Below are 23,373 nucleotides of genomic sequence, written 5' to 3' on the forward strand. Positions count from 1 at the left end.
CGGCGTTCCAAAACGTGGCTATTTTAATACTAAAGCTCGTGTTAACCGATAATGGCACCTAACTAGCACCAGTCTTGATTTACAAAAATTATTTTAAGCTAGAACAAGTAAAGGCAGTTCAACGCACACTGAATCTGTAAATACATTTAATATGGGGCTGATGTCTGATTGAGACATTCCTGTCAGCTCCCAAGGCTGCTGAAGTGGACAACCTGTCAACATAGTAAATGATATGAAACATGCTAGTAGATTGATACAATAATTGTGGGTGTTTGCAAAGCCTTTTCAGTGAGGCATCATTAGAATATGGAAAGTGTTACATGAAGAAGTCAACTCGACAGGATGGAAGGAGGAGGAGCCTGGCTCCATTGTCTTCCGTGTTGTGACCTGATAGATCTCTGGGGTGCTAACAACTGTAATCACCTGACGTGTGAAATATTTGCCGTCACTGATTAGCTACAGATTCCCATTTATTTCATTCCAACCTAGGATGGTTTGTTGTTCAAAATAGCTGCAAGCAGATACAACTGACCTCCTCCCGTTCCTATAGTTCTGTGACTAAAAAACTAAATTGCCTGTTTTATACATAATGTTTTGGTAAAATTATCGAGGGAATTTCCCCCGCTCCCCCCCCCCGCCCCCGGAACAGAATGTCATTATAAGCACCAACAATCATTCCACAGGAAATGGGAGAGTGAATAAACTTTAAAAAGTTCTGGGGATGTGAACATCGCTGGGAAAGCAGGCATTTATTGTCCAGCCCGAGTTGTCCGTGAGCAGGTGGTAGTGAACCACCACCTTGTACCCCTGCAGTCCAAGTGGTGGCTTTATTTCCACAGTGCTGTTAAGTAGGAAGTTCCAAGATTTTGACCCAGCAACAATGAGGGGATGGCCATGTATACCTGAATCATGATGGCATGTGACCTGGAAGGGAACTTGGCTGCGGTGTTGTTCCCATGTGCCTGCTGACCTTGTCCTTCTAGGTTATGGAGGTCAATCAAAGAAGCAAGGTTTCCATGGTCACAAAGTAATACTTTGCAGATCAAGGTAGGAGATGAATTTACTGAAGATGAGAACATTTCCTGCATGGCACCAGAGAGATTGTAGAGAACAAGTGCATGTCCTTTGAGTTAAATCATATGATGAGGACTATTAGCAGTTCTTCCCTTCTATCCTGGGCCCAAGCCGCTTTACAAGGATCCGCCATGCTGATCTATATTTCCGATGGACCCAGAGGTTCCAGTTTCCGTGACAAGGCACTCAGGATTTTATCAAATTTCTCGTATCTCTCATTCTGACTAACTTCAGTTGCGTTGGCACCCCAGAACAATTTAAAAGCAAATTCGGTCTTGAAGGCCTCTAACAATTCATCTTTAGCTTGAAAATCTGGAAAAGAAATATTGACATTAACCCCTTCACATATTTAGATAAAAAGTTATTGCTATCAGGGAAATATGCAATCCAGTCAATGGACTAAATCATTTTGCTATAATCTCTTCCAGCTCTATAACCCTCTATAATCTCCACACTCGCCCAATTCTGGCCTCTTGCGCATCCACCATTTTCTTGCTTCGCCATTGATGGCCATGCCTTCAGTTGTCTAAGCCCTCAGCTCTGGAATTCCCTCCCTAAATTTCTCTGCCTCTCTACCTTTCTCTCCTCCTTGAAGACCCACCTTAAAGCCTATCGCTTTGACCAAGCATTTGGTCACCTGTCCAAATATCTTCTGGTGCAGCCTGATGCCAAATTTTGCTTAATAATATTTTTGTAAAGCAAGTTGGGATGTTTTGCTAAGTTAAAGGTGCTATATAAATGCAAGTTGTAGTCACTGTTTTTATAGCACCTTTATGGTAGCAATAAACATCTCACAGAGGAATCTGTGGACTTGGCTAAAGGCAAAGTGAATGGGGGATGTTTAGAAGCTGTGGAATGGGAGAAGGGGAGGGGTGACAAGATAGTGGAGTCCAGGAAGAGTGTCCTCGAAAGTTGGTAGAAGGCATACGAAGGCTCTGCTACCAATGCAGGGAGAGGAGAGGAGGAGAGGAAGGAGCCAACATTCCCTGCTCTTGTTCACCTCTCAGTGGCTTCTGCTGGAAGTGCATGTGTGAGAAATGATGTGAAGGCAGATTTGCAATTTTTAATTTCAGATTTCAGCATCCGCTATATTTTGCTTTCATTATGAAGCTTGATGCACCCTGTAGTTAAATAACCTGCCAACACTTATTGTGTTGCATGAATAATGACAGAAGCTATTCCTCAAGAGATGGGACACAGGTGAGAACAATAAGGAGAATTTTTTTTAAATGGGGAGTTGAAATGAAACTCTTTCGAGTTATCAACGGTCACAGATTGCGACTCTTTCGAGTACAATCACAGTTCTTGGTTTCCAGGAGTGGGACACAAACCCACAACCCTCTGATTCAAAGGCGAGGGTGCTATGAACTGAGCCACAACTTGGTCAGCACACTGATCACTACCAACTGGATTATCTTTCTTTAGACATTTCTGGCCCAGTCAGTGTGGCTGTGCACACGCTAAAAAAAAGATGCTTTTGTTGCTTCACTTTACACCCAATGAATGGAGCAAGCATTTGTGATCTCTCGAAGGGAGGCCCAAACAATTGGAATATAGTTGCAATTGCTGCTACAGAACCCGAACCCAAAGATTCCCCCCAATCCCAGCCTCACAGAAATGCAACCTACTGACCCAATGTGACACTTCCACTTCCCCTACTGTATCCTTAAGGCTCTGAATGATTATGGGAGATTGGCTTGACAAGCAGACCAAAAGGAGTTGTAGGATATGATAGACAGAGAATGCACTGTAATGTCTGGCTCCCAGTGAGCATACACAATCCTGGTTATATGGAAAGATGCATCATAGTGGTTAGTGTTACAATGAGGGGCTACAGTCAGACAAGCAATTCCTTTCACTTTAAAGTATTTTCTCACCAATGTGAAATCTATATAACCAAAGAAACTGAACCCTGTAACCACCTCCAGCCTTTCAATCCTCAGAGGTCCCTGTGTTCCTGCAATTCTGGTCTCCTGTGCATCCAAGATTTTCATCGTCTACCTTTGGGAGCTGTACCTTCTATTGCCAAAGCCCTAATCTCTAAAAATCCCTCCCTAAACCTCTCTGCCTCTCTCTCCTCAAGATTCCTTCAAATCTATCTGTTTGGCAAGCCTTTGGTTACCTGTCCTACTAACTCCTTATGTGGCTCCTTGTCAAATTCTGTTTGATAAGCCACCTGTGAAGCACTTTGGGATGTTTTACACTCTTTGAGGCACTATTTAAATACACATTGATGTTGCTGTAAACAGATTTCAAATCTGTCCAACCCTAGAGTGAAACATCACAGGATCTATAATCCAGCCCCTGATGCCTAACCAGTAGCCATGGTCCAGCTCATCCAATTGAAACTAGCATGACACTATCAATAAGTCAGGAAAGGGTGTCAAATCTTTGAATAATATTTTGCTTGGAAGGTGAACAGTGTTCTCTAACTTACCCATTTTCCAGATTGTCTAAAGCCGGGTGGGGTCATCGCAGCAGATCTGCTGGCACTACACTCAGAATATTGTAGGACTGTATGTAACTGGATGTCAATGTAGAGACATCATAACCTGATCCTGCATTATGAGCACTGACAGCACAGCTCACCTCTAATAATCAGAAGCATGAGCCAGGCTGTGTCTCCCAAATCCTACCTTGTCTTCACCATCAAGCTGATAAAAGGAAAGCCTTGCATTTATATAAAAAAAATCTTTCACCACTTCAGGTTGTCCCAAAGTGCTTCACAACCAATGGGGTACTTTTGATGTGTTGTAACGTAAGAAACACAGCAGCCAATTTTCACACAGCAAGATCCCACAAACAGCAAAGTGATAATGATGAGATAATCTGTTTTAGTAATGTTGATTGAGGGAGAAATGGTTCTTTTACAAAACAATGCCATGGGATCTCTTGCGTACTCCTGACAGGGCAGATGGAGCCTCTGACATCTCATCTAAAAGAAGGCACTTCCAACAGTGCAGCACTCTCTCAGTACTGCACTGAGCATCACTGGATGCTCAGGTCTCTGGAGTGGGACTTGAACCCACAACCTTCTGACAGAGAGTGCTACCTACTGTGCCATGCTGACAGATAAATTAGCACAGACCTCGAATGAAACTCATGACCAACAGGAAACATTGGGTTTGATGATCGTTGGATAAGGTAGTGCAGCATGAGAAGCTTACCTTTCAGTTTGGCCTCAGCGTTGGCTCTATATGTTGCAACATTCAGTGTCACAGTACGAGCTGCCTCCAGCGTCTTCAGCAACATTGTGCAGCTCTGATCTATGTTACCCCATGTTTCCATGACATCAGATACCGACTGGCGCTCCATTAGTGTGATGATGGGCAGAATGTGTGGAATGGTGATATTTTGCAGAGGAAGCTCAGCTGTGTTGGGAAAGAAAGACTTTGAGAGATCAAGTAATAGATGATAATTCATGGATGTACAATGCAATGAAAAAAATTCATATATATAGTGCCTTTCACAACCACACATCCTGAGTGTGCCCCAGAGCACTCTGCAGCCAATGATGTACATTTAAATTGTAGTCATTGTTGTAAAGTAGAAAACACGGTAATCACTTTATGGACAGCTAGCTCCCACAAACAATGTGATAATGGTCACATAATTTACATACAAACTAGGAAGAGTAGGCCACTCGGCCCTTTGAGCCTGCTCCGCCATTCAATGGGATCATGGCTGATTTGACTGTAACCTCCTGCCTACTCAGAGTAACCTTTCACCCCACTGTTTATCAAGAATCTATCTGGCTCTGCCTTGAAAACATTCAAAGACTCTGCTTCCACTGCCCTTTGAGGGAGTTCCAAAGATTCACAACACTGAAAAAAATTCTCATCTCCGTCCTAAATGTGACCCCCTAGTTCTAGATTCTCCCACACGAGGAAACATCCTCTCCACATCCAGCCTGTCAAGACTCCTCAGGATCTTATATATTTCAATCAAGTTGCCTCTATTCTTCTAAACTCCAGCAGATACAAGCCTAGCCTGTCCAATCCTCCCTCATAAGACAAACTGTCTATTCCTGGTATTAATTTAATAACCTAATGCATTTACATCCTTAAATAAGGAGACCAATACTGTACACAGTACCCCAGATGTGATCTCACCAGTGCCCTTTATAACTGAAGCATAGCCTCCTACTTATATATTCAAATTCCCCTCGCAATAAATGATAACATTCTATTAGCTTTCCTAATTACTTGCTGTACCTGCATACTTTTGTGATTTATGTACCAGGACACCCAGATCCCTCTGAATCTCAGAGCTCTATTTTCTCATCATTTAGATAATATGCTTTTTGTTCTGCCTGCCTAAATGGACAATTTCACATTTTCCCACATCATACTTCATTTGCAGATCTTTGCCCACTCACTTAACCTATCTATATCCCTTTGTGGCCTCCTTATGTCTTCTTGGCAACTTAATTTCCTGCTTATCTTTGAATCATCATCAAAGTTAGCAACAATACCTTCGATCGCTTCATCCAAGTCATTTATATAAATTGTAAAAAGTTGAGGCCCCAGCACTGATCCCTGTCACACACCATTAGTTACATCCCGCCAACCAGAAAAAGACCCATTTATGGCTACCCTCTGTTTCTTGTTAGCTAGCCAATCTTCTGTCTATGCCAATATGTTACCCCCTACACCAGGAGCTTTTATTTTCCGCAATAACCTTTGATGTGGCACCTTATCAAATGCCTCGTGGAAATCTAAGTACAGTACATCCACCGGATCCCCTTTATCCACAGCACATAACTCCTTCAAAGAACTCCAATACATAGGTTAAACTTGATTTCCTTTTTACAAAATCCACGTTGACTGTGCCTGATTGCCTTGAATTTTTCTAAGTGCCCTGCTATAACATCTTTAGTAATAGCTTCCAACATTTCCCTATGACAGATGTGAAGCTAACTGGCCTGTAGTTTCCTACTTTCTGTCTCCCTCCCTCTTTGAATAAAGGAGTTACATTTGCTCTTTTCCAATCTAATGGTACCTTCCCCGAATCTAGGGAATTTTGGAAAATTAAAACCAATGCATCAACTATCTCACTAGCCACTTCTTTTAGGACCCTAGGATGAAGTCCATCAGGATTCAAGGCTTGATGTTGGTTGAGGGATAAGTATTGGAAGAAAGTATTGGTCCTTGATGCAGGAGAATTTATTGCTATGATTCCTTATGTTGTGAGCCTCCAGTTTCAGTTGGAAGTTTAATGGGTTATCTTCATGGTGGCAGGGATGACACAGCAAACAATGACTCCACCTCACTCTTGGAAAAGTAGTTCAGGAGTTGTATCAACAGAGTTCTGCTCAAAGGTTAGGAAGTCGTGTGGGAAATGGACAACCTGAAGACAGACTGAAAGCTAGCTTAGTCTGCTTTAGGCTGACAGTCACTGGAATCTAATTCCTGGAGTTGGGATTGATCTCTTTCAAATTCAGTTCACAGATAGGAACCTCTGCCACCATCAACCTTTCCCTGTCTCAGGGATGTTGGGTCCAGCATCAGCAGTTGTGGTCACAATCTGACTGTTGTACAATCAAAGGAAGATGTGAGGTGGGGAGGACTGAAAACTGAGGGTTAGGCAAACACCAGAAAATGTGAGCGCACTCCTGAAATGAAGATTCCAATTTCCAACTTGTCCAATCAACAATTAAAATGAGTTATCCTTCAAAGGATAAAAAAAGTCAGCCTCTGTGGAGTCGAATAATGTAGTTCTAAAGAAAAGTTATTTTCAGCTCGAAATGTTAACTTTGTTTGTCTCCCCAGGTGCTGCCAGACCTGCTGAGTTTTTCCAGCAGTTTCTGTTTTTATTTCAGATTTCCAGCATTTTGCTTTTATTGTCCTTTAAAGAAATTGGACGAGCCCAACCCATTTGCTCATCATCAGAACTGCCAGTTCTGATTAAAGGATGTGGTTAGATTGAGCACGTGATTATATATATATTTTCTAAGCATAGGAAGAAAGTCTTGCATTTATATAGTGCTTTTCATGATCACGGACATCTTGAAGTGCTTTGCAGCCAATACTTTTGAAGTATAGTCACTGTTGTAATGTAGGAAACTCGGCAGCCAATAAAAGCAAAACAAGCTCCCACAAACAGCAATACGATAATGGACTGGATTATGTTTTTTGTAATGATGATTGAGGGATAAACATTGGTCAGGACAGAGGGAAAAACTCCCTCCTCTTCTTCAGTAGTGCCACGGGATCTTTTACATCCACCCAAGCAGGCAGATGGGCTTCGGTTTAATGTCTCATCCAAAAGACAGCACCTCCGACAGTGCAGCTGTTGCTCGCTCAGTACTGCACTTGACTGTCAGCATTTTATTTTTGTGCTCAAATCCTGGAGTGGGATTTGAACCCAGGATGTTGCGACTCAAGCAAGAATGCTATCAACTGAGGCATAGCTGACACTGCAGAGATTAATTTAAGAGAAAGCTAGATAAGCACACGAGGAAGAAAGATATGCTGATAGGATGGAGATGAAGTAAGGTGGGAGAAGGCTTGTGTGGAGCATAAACAGCAGCTGAGACCAATTAGGTCTGCTTCTGTGGAGTAAATTCTAATGTAAGTCAGCAACAGGCTCTGCAAGTATTTAAATTACCAAGTGATGAGTTTATTGTATGCAGATGGATGTGATCTCCTCTAATTTACACCAATTATCCCAACTGATGTGCTTTAACTGGTTGATCATGAGACCGAGTTAACTATTCTCAGCTTTTCAAAGGTACAAGCCAGTCCTTTTGTCTGCAGGAAAGATTAGGAATCCCTACAGGAATCTGTATAATTACTGAAATGCACAGATAAAAAGGACCTGTGGTGCGTTTGAAGTTCATTTCCAAAAGAAACCCTAACCTTGTTAGTTTTTTTAGGTGGATTTTCGGTTCTGAAGTGCTAACGTATCCCTGATCCACCAGCTCTGAAGAAGGGTCACACAGGCTCAAAATGTTAATCTGTTTCTCTCTCCACAGATGCTGTCAGACATGCGGAGTTTTTCCAGCATTTTCTGTTTTTATCCCTGCTCCACTGGCCTGGTTAAAGCTCTGAAACAAAAACAAACAAAAATACCTGGAAAAACTCAGCAGGTCTGGCAGCATCGGTGGAGGAGAGCACAGCTGACATTTCGAGTCCTCATGAGTCCTGTGCTCTCCTCCACCAATGCTGCCAGACCTGCTGAGTTTTTCCAGGTATTTCTGTTTCTGTTCTTGTTTTGGATTTCCAGCATCCGCAGTTTTTTGCTTTTATCTCTGTGGTTAAAGCTCTGCATCATGTGAGTGACTCTCCCTGCACACTGAATACCTGCCTTTTCCCTCATTCAAGGACTTGGTGAATGGTTTGAGCTCCTTCTCGAACTTGATGGCGCTATCCGTGTGATTCCGACGCAGAGTCCTCCACGTGTGCTCTAAACGCACGATCTGGTAGGAGAAGGGAAGAAGCTGCGTCAATGGTGGTATTTTGCAAGCTCCCTCGCCCACTTGCAGTGTGAACTTAACAGTGCAGAAGTTTATTTCCCTTACACAATTTCAACAATTTCAGATCATGAACTCTCTCCTCCATCCCCACCCCCTTTCCAATACCCCTTTTTCCAATAATTTATAATTTTTTTTACAAATATATTTTTCTATCTATTGTTTCATCTCCACCTTTTAGCCCATTTTGATCCCTCCCCCACCCCCCCCCCCCCCCCCCACCCCCACTAGGGCTATCTGCCACTAGCTTGTCCTGCTTGCTACCCTTAATGACCTCATTAGCACATTCCTTAGATAATATCACCACCGCCAACACCTCTTTGTTCTTTTATCTATGACATCTTTGGCAGTCTCTTCTTGGCCTCCACCTATCACTGGCCCCCTATCGAGCTCTACCTGTCCCAGCCCCCCTCTACCAGCTTATATTTCACCTCATTTCTATATTTCTTAGTTCTGATGAAGGGTCATTCGGACTCGAAACGTCAACTGTATCCCTCTCCACAAATGCTGTCAGACCTGCTGAGTTTTTCCAGGTATTTTTGTTTTTGTTCTAGATTTCCAGCATCCGCAGTATTTTGCTTTTATTTCCCTTAGCCATTATGGTTGGAATGTCCTGGAGGGCTGCATATAGTGACACCAGCAAGAGTCCGAGCCAGAATGAAGATTGATCACGCCTGGAGAGTGCTGCAAGTGACGGATTGATTTTATGTGCAAAATTTTGCATGAGCCAACTATCCTCCAGTCACTGCACTTTGCAGGACAGATCGGCAGGAGAGGTTACTGAGTTCCTTTTGCTGTAGCACACCGAGATTCTTATTTTAATCTGATTGTTTGCTGCGTTTCCTGCCATAAATCCCATCCTGCCTCCCTCCTATTGGCTGATGCAGTGCTATCAATAGGTACTTTAGTGTTTTGTTAGCTTTGGCAAGGCAGGGAAAGTAGAAATGGAACAAGATCGCAGCTCCTGCAATGGCTTAGTGAATAAATACACAAATGCTTCCCAAACTTGCTCCTGGAGTAACCCCATTTTAATGTCCCAGATTTTGAGTGATTCCAGTGTGAAAATTTGGGTGGTGGGTGGCCTTTATCTGCTGAGCGTTGGCCTTCTGCTTTAGTTGTGTTGGCATCACAGACTAATATCCTTAGTCCACCAACATTTATCTGGGTAATGTTAGCTAAACCAGGCATGACTGCTGAGACTGGTAAGTCTGATAATGAAAACTTGTAAATGGAAATGATGGGTCTTGAAGATGGGGCTGTGAATGTTTCCTTTGGCAGCTTGTTCCATTGAGGGGTTGTCGTTGGGAAGAAAGATTGTTGATACACTGTCTTAGGAACAAATGGTCTTTGTCTGTCGTGTGGATGGCCACCTCATGTTTTGTCACTGCCAGAGGGCACCAGGTATTTGTTTCTGACAATTCCCATCAGTCTGTTCCTTATTGTATAGAACATGGTCAGCTGAGTGGGGGCGGGAGAGTGAGGTTGAACATGGTAGGAAGTGTTTAAAATGCAGGGTTTAAAAAAATTACCTTGTGACTGGCTATTTTTGCAACTGCAATCAGGCCTCAAAAGGATTTGTCCATTAGACCATACCCACCACAGACAAAGAAAACAATGTAAGGATTTAAAGGGGCCTCATAGTTGTCAGAAATCAGTCCAAACTTCACCGTCAGAGATTATGATATCAAAATCTCATCTCGAGACCCCACTGGAGGTCATGACGCACAGTTTGGCAAGTGCAGAAATTTATGAGCTGGTGGGGGGGTGGGGGGGGTTTGTAATGGTGGCAGGAGAAGGGGTGCAGAAGAATGGTATACAAAGGGCAGGAAGCTATGTTTATAATGTACAAAACCCTGTTCAGAACCACCTGGAGTACATTTAATTTTGGCACCACTCCTCCAGCATGATATATTGGCCTCGGATGTTTTTTATTCTTTTACGGGATGTGGGAGTCACTGGCTAGGCCAGCATTTATTGCCCACCCTAATGTAACCTTGGGAAGGTGCTAGTGATTCACCGTCTTGAACTGCTGCAGTTCATGCAGTGTAGGAACACCCACAGCACTGTTAGGGAAGGAGTTCCAGGATTTTGACCCAGCGACAGTGAAGGAACGGTGATACATTTCCAGTCAGGACAGTGTGCGGTTTGGAGGGGAACTTTGCAGGTGGTGGTGTTCCGATGGATCTGCTGCCCTTGTCCTTCTAGGTTTTGGAAGGTGCTGTCTAAGGATCCTTGGCGAGTTGCTGCAGCGCATCTTGTAAATGGTACACACTGCTGCCACTGTTTGTTGGTGGTGTAGGGAGTGAATGTTTTGTGGATGTGGTGCCAATGAAGCGGGCTGCTTTGTCCTGGATGGTGTCAAGCTTCTTGAGTGTTGTTGGAGCTGCAGTCATCCAGCCAAGTGGGGAGTATTCCATCGCACTCCTGACTTGTGCCTTGTAGATGGTGGACAGGCTTTGAGGAGTCAGGAGGTGAGTTACTCTCCATAGAATTCCCAGCCTCTGATCCACTCTTGTAGCCACAGTATTTTTATGACTGGTCCAGTTCAGTTTCTGGACTGGAGGACTGGGTTAGGCAACACAGAATCACCAGAATGATACTGGGATTTAAAAGTAAAACGTTGAGAACAAGTTGCATGAAGTTGAGTATAGAAGATTGAGAATGATTTGATTGAGGTGTTTAAAATGTAAAAATTGTGCATATTGGATAAATACTTGAAAGGAAAAATTTGCAGGACTATGTAGGAAGAGTAGGGGTGTGAGACTCAATGGATAGCTCTTTCAAAGAGACGGCACAGATGGGATGGGCCAAATGGCCTTATGTGTTGTGTGTTTCAAGGATTATTAACAATTAACTAAACGCTCATCTCAAGAGAAGGTGTAGCAATGGTTCAAAAGCCTATGTTGAGGAACAAGATGCAGCCTTGGGAAAGCTAACGTTAAAGAATGACAACAAACAAAGCAGCAGTTGGTGGTAGAGGAGGAAGAGGGATGACAAAACAAGCCATCCAGATACCTGAGGCAGCTCCAAGGCTTTCATGATGGCTGAAAGTCCAAAGAGATCTCCCACGGAGTCTTTTAGCTCAACAGCCAGTTGGATAATTTTATGAAGTACCGCAGACCTTTGTCCAACACTTCCTGTACAGCCCAAGATGTCCACAGCAATGCCCAGGGCTATTAAATGATGTCTGAAAAATAGAAAGCAGGAGAGACAATAAAGAAGTTTTTTGAGGCATGGTGTGTTCTGACTAAAGATAATGGACCTGAAATGTTAACTCTGTTTCTCTCTCCACAGGGTCTGCCTAACTTGCTGCTGAGTATCTCTAGCATTTTCTGTTCCTCTTTGTGTTAAAATACAGTCTGTGTTGCCTCTCCAACTGGGTTGGAATCCACAACAGGCACATTGAGCATCAGGCACCTCCCTTTAATACTGACTCTAATTCAGCTCTGTTGCATTCGCCAATGCATATACAAAGCAAGAGCTCCATAGTATCTAATTGAGAATATCCACCGGCCAATGCTCACCTAATCTATTGTAGATTCATCAAAATTAATACTGCCAAATAGATTTTTGATTTTGCCACCTTGTGTCTCACCTCTTCCCTTGACTTTACTACCTCATTGTCTAAGCTTTTGGTCACCTGTCCTAATATCTCATGTGGATCGGTGTCAAATTTTGTTTGATTATGCTCCTGTGAAGTACTTATTGTGGTGTTTCTGGTTGCTAGCTGGCCTGGTGTCATCATCCAACCAGTGACATCATCAACCTGCACCATCGCATCTTTCAACGTTGTACATTCAGTCTTGCAGTTGATGTCACTTCGGATGACACCATTTCCATTTTTCTTTTTCTGCACTTCACCTCCTCCAAACAGGCAAAATAAATGAAATTCCCAGAACATCAAATGGGGTGGGGTGGGTGTTCTAAATGGATCACTGACTGAGGTGCCAAAAGCAACATCACTCTGTTGTTGTTGTTGTTGTTGTTGTTACTGGGTATTACCTGACCAGGAGGTCCATTCTCAGCTGGTGCCCGTGGGGTAATGTGATCAGAGCCAGCCCCGAGCTCACTCCCATCATCTTCTTCTGTTCCAGGGACACATTGGTGATCCGAGCAACCTACAAGAGCAACGCACGTTATTTTAAGTAGGGTCCCCTGAGACTAGTGGCATTTGCCTATCCTACTAGCGACTATACATGTCGATGCTGCATTTATATTAAGGTGCAGCATCCTGTGGTGCTATTTTATCAACAATGAGACCTTCCTCAGTGTCCAAAACCCCCAGTGACAGCACACTGAGTTGGCCACCATGGTTTCTGGGGGATGCACTTTCCTTGCACAATTAATTCATGCATGAACCTTGGCAGAGTACAAGAAGGCAGGTCGACTATGGAGATGATGGGAGGGAGCATTACACTGGAGCCTAATTCTCTTCTCAGTCCCTATCCACACAAGCACACTTTCAGACCAGGCTTACTGGCAAGCAGATGGATTGATTTTTTTTTCCCCTGGCTTAGACTAAGGATTATGAACCAACCGCATCACCCCCACTGCAGCCTTAATGTAGTTCCTGTAATCAAATGAATTATTAATAATGAAATATCACATAGAATTCAGAGTTAACAGCACAGAAACAGGCTATACAGCCCAACTGGTCCATGCCAGTGTTTACACTCCACACGAACCTCCTCACACCCTTCTACATCTCATCCTATCAGCATGGCCTACTTTTCCTTTCTCCCTCATGTGCTTATCCAGTTTCCCCTTAAATATATCCATACTATTTGCCTCAACTTCTGCTTGTGGTAGCGAGTTCCACATTCTCACCACCCTCTCAGTCAAGATTTTTCTCCTATTTCCTTTCTGGATTTATTAGTGACCAAGATATATTTATAATCCCTAGTTTAGTCACCCCAACAATTGAAATCATCTTCTCTGCATCACATCTATCAAGCCCTTTCATAATTTCAAAGACCTCTATTAGGTCACCCCCTCAATCTTCTCATTTCCAGAGAGAAATAAACACTGTAATACTAATTCAACCTCTTAAATAATTGACTCAAAGGACCAGGCAGCAGTGTGCTTGAAGGTTCTTATTGGGTCAAGGTATTGAACAGATTTGTAATCAGGTTGCTAATTACCTGACAGTCCACTTTCAGAATGTGCAGTGCTGTAGTCTTTGCATCATTGTCAGCAAATATTTCTTTGAGATGCTTAAGCACAATCGGATCAAGAGGTTTGTTATCAGCAGGAAGTAAGACGGAAGCAAAAGTGTCGAGTTTAAACGAGCTAGTGGTCTCCAAACGGGGCCGTACGAATGACCAGTCCTCGTCGTCGTCATCCTCGTTAGCTTCTTCATGGTGGGTCTTCATGGAAGCTGAGTATGCATCTAAATCCAGGAGACCAAAGTCAGTATCTGTCCTGCGGGTTCGGCTCTTGATTCGTTCCGTGGTTCTTAACTTCTCCACGTGTGTCTTTGCCGATGAGGGGATCTGACTGGCCTGAGGAATGTGTGGCACTAGCTCGCAGTAGACACTTCTGTCCAAGGTTGGATCCAGCGGAGTGCCTGATATCATGACAGATGGAATTCTAAGCGGCTTTGGAGGTGCCTTGCAGTGTAACTGTCCATCGGAGCCTCTCAACACCATACTAGACTGTGAGCCAAAGCGTTTTGGGAACACTTTGGGGTTGATTAGTGGGTCACTCCCTGTTCTATACATTAGCGATGAAGGACGCATTGATTTGTATGTTCCATTTGCTTGAACAACATCCTTGGGTCCTGCTGCACACAAACACAACAATCTTACTGTTAATATAATGGCTAAGTGATGACCATCTCAACTATTTGCTCTTCTCTCCCCTTTTTGTGTACTCCCCTGTTAGGTGGACTAATGCCAGGTCTCTAGCGCTGCTATAAGCTGGCCATTAAGAGATATACCAGAGTACCATGGACCCAATTTATTCATTCCACAATTGTCTATTCCACAATTCCTCTCAGCGGTGTGAGTGAGATCAGTAACTGACAGGCATGTGGATGCAAGCCCCAGTTCAGGTGCGGCCACAGCCTTTATTTTCTCCTATTTTCCTTTTCAACGCCCTGATTGAAAAAGCAGGTTGCAGGGTACAGCAAAGAGGAGGCCATTCAGCCCATCTTACTCACACTTTGGCAGAGATATACAATTAGACACAGTCCACTGCTCTTTTCCCATAACCCTGCAACACCCTTCAAGTGTTTATTCAATTCCCTTGTGAAAGTTACTACTGGATCTGCTTCTACCATGATTTTAGACAGCGTATCCTAGATCACAACAACTCGCTGTGTAAAAAAAAAAATCTGTTTCCTCATGTTGCCTAGTTTCTTTTGCCAATCCCCTTAAATTTGTGTCCTCTGGCTGCTGACCCACCTGCCATTGGAAACAATTTTTTGTTCTTTATTCTATCAAAGCCATATATAATTTTGAATAACTCTATCAAATCTCCTCATCTAGTCAGAGGCTCTGCACAATCAGCACTAAGTAAGGTAGGTAGGGATTATTTTCTCCCCTTGTTCTTATGGCATCTCCTCACACCATCCGCTTACTTCAAAAGCATTGGTCCTTCCTGGTCAGAAGGTTTTGGGTTGGGGCCCCACACAATGTCTTCACACAAGATTAGGTGACACTCCAGTGCAGTACTGAATAAATGCTGCTTTGCCAGAGATACTGCCCCTTGTTGCGATGTCAAGCACAGGTCCTGTAGGCCGTTTAGGTGGAAGTTATCAATAATAATAGGAAGATAGCAGGTTTGGGATTTGGAATGGATGAAATCAAAGTGGCCCAAAGAGACCTTCTCCATCTAAACTTATCTTATGTAACCTGTGAGGAACAAAGGAAACACGAGGAGGCTATTCAGTCCCTTAAGCCTGTTTTGCCATTTAATTAGATCTTAACTCCCAACTCTTGGTTCTGTAACCCACTATACCCTTGCCTAAAACCCGTAAATATCAGTTTTGGCATTTTCAACACACCTTCAACCTAAATAGCTTTCGGGCAAACAAGTTCCAGGTTTCCACTACTTTGTGTGAAGAAGTGCTTCCTGACATCATCCCTTAACAGCCTAGTTTTAATTTTAAGGTTATGCTCACTTATTCTGGGTGTTACTCCCAGATGGACTAGTTCTATCTACCAAGAGGAACTATCAATTCCTTTGGCCACCTTAAATACCCCAGTTGGATCACCTTAATATCTTCTTATTCAGGAGAACACAAACCTAATCCATGCAACCTGCCCTCGTAATTTAAGCCCTTTAGTTTCAGTAACATTTGGTTCAGAGGATGGGTTTTAGCCACTGAATGAATGGCAGACTAGAATTGTTGCCTCAGGAGTTAAAATGGTGGAATCCCTAGATGAGATAAGGAGAATTCAGTCAGAATGAAAATAACAAGTTATGCAAGAGTTCAGATTTAAAATGGCCTCACCTCCAGAAAGGTAGCTGTCAGACTGGGCAGACTGCAAAGGCTTTTTGTCATTCCCATAGTCCAGAATATTTGGGTGACTGCCACTCTTGTCCTTATTCCTACAATAAAAATGTCAGTAAACACAGCAACGGTTTGTTAGTTAATCTTTCAGCCACTCCCCGTACCATATTTATATGTGCTGTCATTTTGCTGATAAATGTTAGTCAATCCACCAGGTAGAATGATAAATGCTATTGTAAATGAAAGAAAGACTTGCATATATTTTGCTCTTTCATGGCCTCAAAATGCTTTACAGTCATTTTTTAATGACACATAGTCACTATTGCAATGTAGAAAACACTAATTGTGTAAGAGCTTTCAGTAAGTTCTCATGAGCTAAATTTACTTCTTCATCCCAGCAAATTCCTGGAATAAAACTGATGGGAGTCTCACAGATCAACACCAATATAGCCCGTGACCTGGGTAAGCCAGGTCATGACCGAGGCTCGGAGAACTGAATGTTCTCCTCACCCAAAGTTCCAGCAGGGGTCACTGGCCTGGGAGTGAAATCACTGGCTAATTTGTTCTTTTCCTAATTCAGGAATACCAAGGGATGCCTCTCTCCCTGCTGGGATCAGCAAACTACCAAGAACAACAACAACAACCGCATTTATAAATCACCGTTTAACAGAGTTAAAATATCTAAGGTGTTTCACAGCAGTGTTATCAAACAACATTTGACACTGAGGCACATAAAGGACATATTTGGACGGGTGATCAAGAGCTTGGTGTAAGAGACAGGCTTTTTAGAAGCATCTTAAAGAAGGAAAGAAAGGAATTCTGGAGTTCAGGGCCCAATGGCCAAAGACACGGCTGCCAATGGTGAAGCAACTAAAGCAGGTGACAAAAACAAAAAACTACTGCGGATGCTGGAAATCCTAAACAAAAACAGAATTACCTGGAAAAACTCAGCAGGTCTGGCAGCATCGGTGGAGAAGAGAAGAGTTGACATTTCGAGTCTTCATGAGTTCTGCCGAAGGGTCATGAAGACTCGAAACGTTAACTGATTTCTTCTCCACCGATGCTGCCAGACCTGCTGAGTTTTTCCAGGTAATTCTGTTTTTGTTAAAGCAGGTGACATGCGAGCAACAGAATTGAAGGAGCGCAGAGATTGCAGAGGGCTGGGGGAGGCGGGGCCATGGAGGAATTTGAAAACAAAAAAAGAGAGGATTTTATAATTTTAGTGTAGCTGGAGCAGGGGCCAGTGTAGGTTGATGAGCACAGGGGTGATGAATGAAGAGAACCCGGTGAAGGTTATGATCCAGGCAGGAGAGTTTTGGATGAGCTGATGTTTTTGCAGATTCGAAGATGGGAGGCTGGCCAGGGGAGCACTGGAATAGTCAAGTCTGGACATAAAGGCAAACACCAGGAACTGAATCTGTAACTCTCTTGACTGTATGACTTCTCCTAAGCCTGGCACAAGGCCAGAGGGCTAACAACACATACCTAGCTGATTAGTAGGATATTAATTAATTACCTCAAAAGGTTGCTGTCTGCTGCAAGCTGGTCCAGAGATACTCCTTCAGACAGATTTAAGCTGAATCTCTTATTCTGATCAGGGCTTCTGGCTGCCAGATGTCTATCATGCGGTCTTTGACCAGATGCTCCTCTATGTTTCTCTTCAATGCATCTCAAGGGGACGGTGCGGTTTATTGGATGAAAGATTATTGCTCCGCTGTCCTCCGAAATTGGCTTGCGGTTTCCTACGTAGAACCGCACCAGCGCTGGGAGATTATCAAAGCTCTCCTGTTCAAACTGGAAGAGCACACGGGTGTAGGACTCCTTACGCCGGAGGACGATACGAATGATCTTGAAATGGAGAGGCTCATGCTTCCAGGTGCAGCTCAGCACGTAGTCTCCAGGACTAGAACGAGATTCGCGAATGAGGAAGTCTCCGTCTCTCTCTATAAGTGCTTCCGCTACCTAAATTATCAAAAGGAGAGAATCAGTGTCCGGCAGCTACTTGGCAGCTATTGCTAAATAATTTCTTGCCTTTTCGGACGTTCTTTATCTTTTTGAGTTGCCAGGTTTTGGCAAGGGATTGGAGCCCTTTCCCATTTCAGACACAAATTATCTATTTCAAGTGGTCCCAGGTCAATCCTGTGAATAGACTATATCTTTTACTTGCCCTGAGACAGTCCACAGAGACTAATGTGGACTCCTTGCAGCACTCCTGAGAGGCATTACCAGGATAACAAGATGTGAAAAGCCAGTGCGGAGTCAGAATCACCAGTCAGACTCTAGACTGCAACTCCCAGACAGGATCTTCAAGCAGGCCCCTACTTTGATCTCCAAACTTTGACTACAGAATGGTCCCTAACAACAAGCTCCTGTTAACTCCAAGAACGTCATTCCTAGACTATGGATGTGAACTCCACCATCAGAAGCCCATCAGTTACAACACTAGACTTCCCTTCCAAAACACTGCTTTGCTATCTCCCTCCCTGTGTTTAAAAACTTTCTACAGCCCTTTTCTGTGTCTTAAATCTTTTTCCACTAAATGTTCCTCCTTTGGCTGAATGTTCAACCTTGTTAAGACTCCAAAGCTTTCTCTTGCATTAGGAACGCTATGTAAATATAAGTTGTAGATTTAGTAGATTTAGTTCCACAACACAAGACTGTCCATAATGTATCACCAAATGGACATTCTCCGAGAGGACTGCAGGTTAGTCAATGTGGGAAATGGAAATGTAACACTTGAGCAGTAAGGAGTCTGCCTTTGGGTTTGGGGTCAAGGCAGTTGAAGGGGTGGCTCTACAACTAACTTATACTGTACCCGACATGGGAGGATCATGACACTTGGTGTGACGATTGGACAGATGTTCCTTTCTCTAGGACAAATGAACAAGGGGAAGGAAATGACCCTCCTCCTTCAAAGATATTTTTCTTTAAATAATACTAGACAAGTTTGGTTTGCTAGTGAATTTCAGGTGGCAAAGGATGAACCATTTATGCTTTAACTCCACAGTTTACAGATAGACAATGAAATTGCCAGAGATGTCCAACCTGCCGTGGAATAGGACCATGAAACCAGGCGTGGCTGCAAAGATCATCGGTGCTCCGTTTTAATTCCTCCTCCAGCTCCTTCGTCAATGGATCTTTTCCAGAGGTCATTATGAGTTGATCAGTAACTAATTGAAAAAAAACCAGATTAATGATGTCAGTATCAAGCATGTCTAACACCAATCCAGCCCAGCTGCCTAAATCAGAACGTCCATTATCATTGAGTTGTGTTGAGTTATAAGTAGTTTTGTGCTAGCAGTCTCTCACAAGTTCGAGAGTTCAAATCCCTGCCCAGAGACTTGAGCACGAAATCTAGGCTGACACTCCCAGTGCAGCACCAAGGGAGTGCTGCCCTGTTCAAAGTGCCGTCTTTCAGATGAGATGTTAAACCATGGGAGCCTGCCCTCTCAGCTGGACGCAAAAGATCCTTGACACTACTTGAAAAAGAGCAGGGATGTTCACCTCGGCATCCTGGCCATATTTATCCCTCAAACAATATCACGTAAACATCTTATCTGCTTATTATCTCATTGTAGTTTGTAGAACCTTGCTGCACACAAATTATCTGCCATGTTTTCTACTTTGCAACAGTGACCACACTTCATTGGCTCTACGGCACTTTGGGACATCCCAAGGTTGTGAAGGGTACTATAGAAATACAAATCATTTTCCCTCTCTAGTCAGGCTTCGTGATTATTCTGCATCATCCCTGAAAAGTGATAGGGATCCAATATATATTTCAGAACCTATACAGCAGACTCCAGTAAAATACATTGTGGCCCCAACAGCTTAATGAAGAATCATTGATTCCACAGAAAAAGTGCACCCGCTACAAAACTGTGCAGCCTCTTTAACAGGCGATAGTTATCAGAGGGTTTGGGATCCTCTTGTTTATACTCATGTCTACTGTTTTGTTAAAATTACTGAGGACAAAACATTGTTCTAGATTGGAAGAAACAGAAGTATTATTGCCCAACACAATTCTAATGCAAACAGGATATTCAACAGCGGGTGTGTTTATTCAGTATTTGTTTTAGCCGCCTGACTTGTTCGTGACTGTCCTTTACTCAACTAATTTCAGCCTCTGTCACAGAATAACAAGACATTGACTATCTGCAACCCCGCCTGATGCTCGTCAATGCGGCTGACAGAGTGGTGAGACAAGGGAATATGTTGCACCACTGCTGTCAGTGTTGATGGTGGAGCCTTATACATTATCCCTTTCGTAGCTGGTCTTAGATTGCGCCCTCACAACCCCTTTATAAGATAGATGGAATATGAATGAACAAGTGACCTGTAACAATTAATTCATAATTATAAAACATTCACTGATACAAGCTCAGCTGACTGCAAAGGACACTGCAGGATGTTCAAAAGTTAATGCACCTTGACGCAAAATTCCTCTGTTTTAAATTTTAACATTGCATTTTCCACGTGTCTGCACAAGGACCTGAACACGCTATTACTGGTTGGTACAAGTTTGACACAACCTCTCCTTACTGTAACAGAATAAAACCTCACAGTATCTTCATCAACTGCATTCCACACATTTTTCACATAAGGTCTTCGTTCAAAGGCCTCTTCTGTGCACTAAGTACTATTGTTTAGTGCCTTTCAATGTTATAGCCTACCTTTTCAGCTCATTGCTCCTCTTCTGACCCGTTAATCATGAGATACAACCATTTAGTTTGGTGGCTTGGTTCACAGTTGCAACAAACACCTCAATTTAGCCCAGGGGAGCTGCACCTTTAGGTGAAACTATTAGCTCGAAAGGTACGAGGGGTCTGTGGAGCACTGGGAAGTGGAGTTCTACAGACGGAGGGGGCATTACCACAATAACATAGCAATTCACCACTCACTTTCTGACACGACTGCGTACCAAACACAATGATAAAAATTGCTCCTGTTGAGTTTGCTGGGCTTGCGAGAGGATTGACAAATACAGGCAGAACACCCCTCCAGCATGTGGAATATTCCAGTGCAGTACTCCACCCTTTATTGCACACTTGACAGCAAACCTGTGAAACTTTATTGCTTATCATTCAGGCCTGAAAACTGGTGAGATTATGTGAACTGTACTTTTCCCCTCTTGCAGCTGTGCAGTCTAGGGTTGCCAACCCTCCAGGATCAGCCTAGGGTCTCCAGGACCAACACACTAATCTCAAGGACACTACCTCAAGCAACATCCATGGAGAAAGAAAAATCATAGGGGCATTAAAAATAATTGTGTGTACTCTTCATTTTCTTTGAACACTTTCCTTGTAAAATAGTGGAGAAATACATCAAGTAAACTGGCTGTTTGAGTGGGCAAGGTGGTTGGAGGTAGGGAGGTCAGATGATGAAGCCTCCAGGAATCCATCCAACCAGAGTTGGCAACCCTTGTTGGAAGATAGTGATGGCGAATGCTAGAAATTGGGTTTTTTTCCCCCAAAAGTTCCTCCCACATATCACTGCCATTTAGTTTGAGGCCTGTTAGCATCCCACATCTCCAGAAGTTTACAGTTGATTTCAGCCTTGTGTAAAATTTTGTCCATTTGATGACATGGTGTGTGCTTGTAACAAGTATTAGATGGTAGTAAGATTAAAGTGATAGTGGTGGAAGAATTCAGTGTGCTGATAATTGTCCTGCCTTCTAAAAAAAGAGGATTGGGAATGTCTGCCTACAACAGGCTCGATTACACTCACATGCTGCATCACCTCATCTTGAAAGTTCTTCTTTCAAGGCATTGATTCATTGCTAGAATTTTTTATGATTTATCCTTGGTATTCGGGCGTCACTGGCAAGAGAGGTATTTATTGTCCATCATTAGTTGTCTTTGAGAAGGTGATGGTGGGCCACCTTCTGTTTGATACTACCGAGTAGCTCGCTTGGTCACAATAGAGGGCAATTAAGTGTCAACAATATTGGTGTGGGATTTAAGTCACATATAGATCCAGATAGTTGTAAGGACAGCAGGTTCCCTTCCTTATATGACATAAGTGAGCCATTTGGATTTTTTTGACAATCCTAGATATTTAGAATGTCACTAATGCCAACTTTTTATTTCCAAAATGCCATGGTGGGATTGGAACTCGCATCATCTGGATTATTAGTCCAGAACATAAATGCCACGCTGCTTTATTCCATGCAGGTAACCACAATTGGCTGGTTCTCCCTGCCAATAACTACACTTGGAAGTATAGCGGTCCGAACCTTGGTTGTTCTGGTGACAATGGAGATATCTGTTTTTGATGGTCTTAAGAGCTTCTATCATGTCCACTAGTCCCACTCTCTGATGCACTGAACTGACATTACAGGTCTCTGTTTTATTGAACAGTTATAATGTTGTTATTACATTGAACAGATAGTCAGAAAATGTCTTCCCCTAGTCACAAACAGCATCTGACAGGAAAACAAAAGCAGAGATCAGCACCAGAAAGTGGTTTAGTGCTCTGTCACTCAAAGCAAATAAAGTTCTAGTACGAATCTTTAAAAGTCCTTGCCATAGAACATTCAGAACTGTGTCACACAGAGGCAAGGGAAGAATGTGATGATTCCATGACAAATCATTGGACCCACCCTTTCCTGGCAGCTCTGGAAACGCATCAGGATATGACAACAGGTGTTGGCTAACAATATTGATGCATCTGATAATGATTTACTGTGCCTCACCTTTCAACACTCCACTCATATTAATATCTAGAAGATGTCTCGTGGGGATGGCAGCCATTACTGGTGGCAGCTTCAGCAGAGAACTGTGTAGTTCGGATGAGAACAGGAAAAAGAATCTTAAATGCACCCAAGTATTACTCTTTCATGTTATCCTTGATCTACCCTCGTGCCAGGTCACTCAGCCAGCTTTGAATATAATGCAGCAATGCTCCCCTAGTGATTAAGTAGGGAAGTGTACTTTATGTGCTGTGGTACTACACAGACCAGAACGTCACGGGTTTGATATCTCTGTTTGACTTACCTAATCCAAATTGGAGTAGCAGTGAAGTTGCATACAATTCAGCCTAGTGTCCCCCGGCTAGAGGATATGTAACTAGGAGGGGAGTTCCTGCCATCTTACTGGAAAGTGAAACTATCCAGACCCTGGGTGAAATCAGATTGGGCTTGTTGTGATGCACATAACAGTCAAATAGCCAGTCAAAATTTGCTTTTCAAATTCACAAAAGGAGAACAGGAGCTTTTTTATGATAGGAAAATATGACAGGAGTAGGGCCTTTAGTCCTTAGAATGTTCTGATATTGAACAGTAATCACGGAACTAGCCCCACAGGAGCTGTCCCCCACCAAAGACGGGTAACGGGAGACATTCTAGAGGAGAAAAAAAATGACAGCTGCA

The 23,373-nt window shown here is 43.1% G+C and overlaps 1 protein-coding gene across 2 annotated transcripts; it reads right to left on the bottom strand.

Annotated features, from left to right (window-relative positions):
• Positions 1-20,903, bottom strand: sh2d3a (SH2 domain containing 3A). Of its 2 annotated transcripts, none has more exons than XM_078531398.1 (10): positions 20,678-20,903; positions 19,050-19,174; positions 17,521-17,966; positions 16,005-16,102; positions 13,690-14,327; positions 12,551-12,666; positions 11,564-11,735; positions 8,383-8,494; positions 4,242-4,445; positions 1-1,386 (listed from the first exon to the last, which is right to left on the bottom strand). In XM_078531398.1, exons 2-10 carry the CDS (start codon positions 19,155-19,157, stop codon positions 1,214-1,216), a joined length of 2,067 nt encoding a protein of 688 aa, XP_078387524.1. In that variant the 5' UTR covers positions 19,158-19,174; positions 20,678-20,903; the 3' UTR covers positions 1-1,213. The 2 variants fall into 2 exon arrangements, with proteins under 2 accessions (XP_078387524.1, XP_078387523.1); XM_078531397.1 differs by having other exon boundaries at positions 13,690-14,330; positions 20,678-20,902.
• Positions 20,904-23,373: the final 2,470 nt, after the last annotated feature.

Source organism: Cetorhinus maximus, chromosome 28 (assembly GCF_964194155.1).
Source record: "Cetorhinus maximus chromosome 28, sCetMax3.hap1.1, whole genome shotgun sequence".
Taxonomy (NCBI): Eukaryota; Metazoa; Chordata; class Chondrichthyes; order Lamniformes; family Cetorhinidae; genus Cetorhinus; species Cetorhinus maximus.

What these genes read in the sequence shown, in the direction of transcription:
- sh2d3a (XM_078531397.1), bottom strand. Translation starts at nt 19,157, where the DNA reads ATGACCTCTGGAAAAGATCCATTGACGAAGGAGCTGGAGGAGGAATTA. An exon ending in ATGGTCCTATTCCACGGCAG is followed by an intron (nt 17,967 to 19,049) that starts GTTGGACATCTC and finishes TTGATAATTTAG; the next exon opens with GTAGCGGAAGCACTTATAGA. An exon ending in AAGCCTTGGAGCTGCCTCAG is followed by an intron (nt 8,495 to 11,563) that starts GTATCTGGATGG and finishes TTCTCCTACCAG; the next exon opens with ATCGTGCGTTTAGAGCACAC.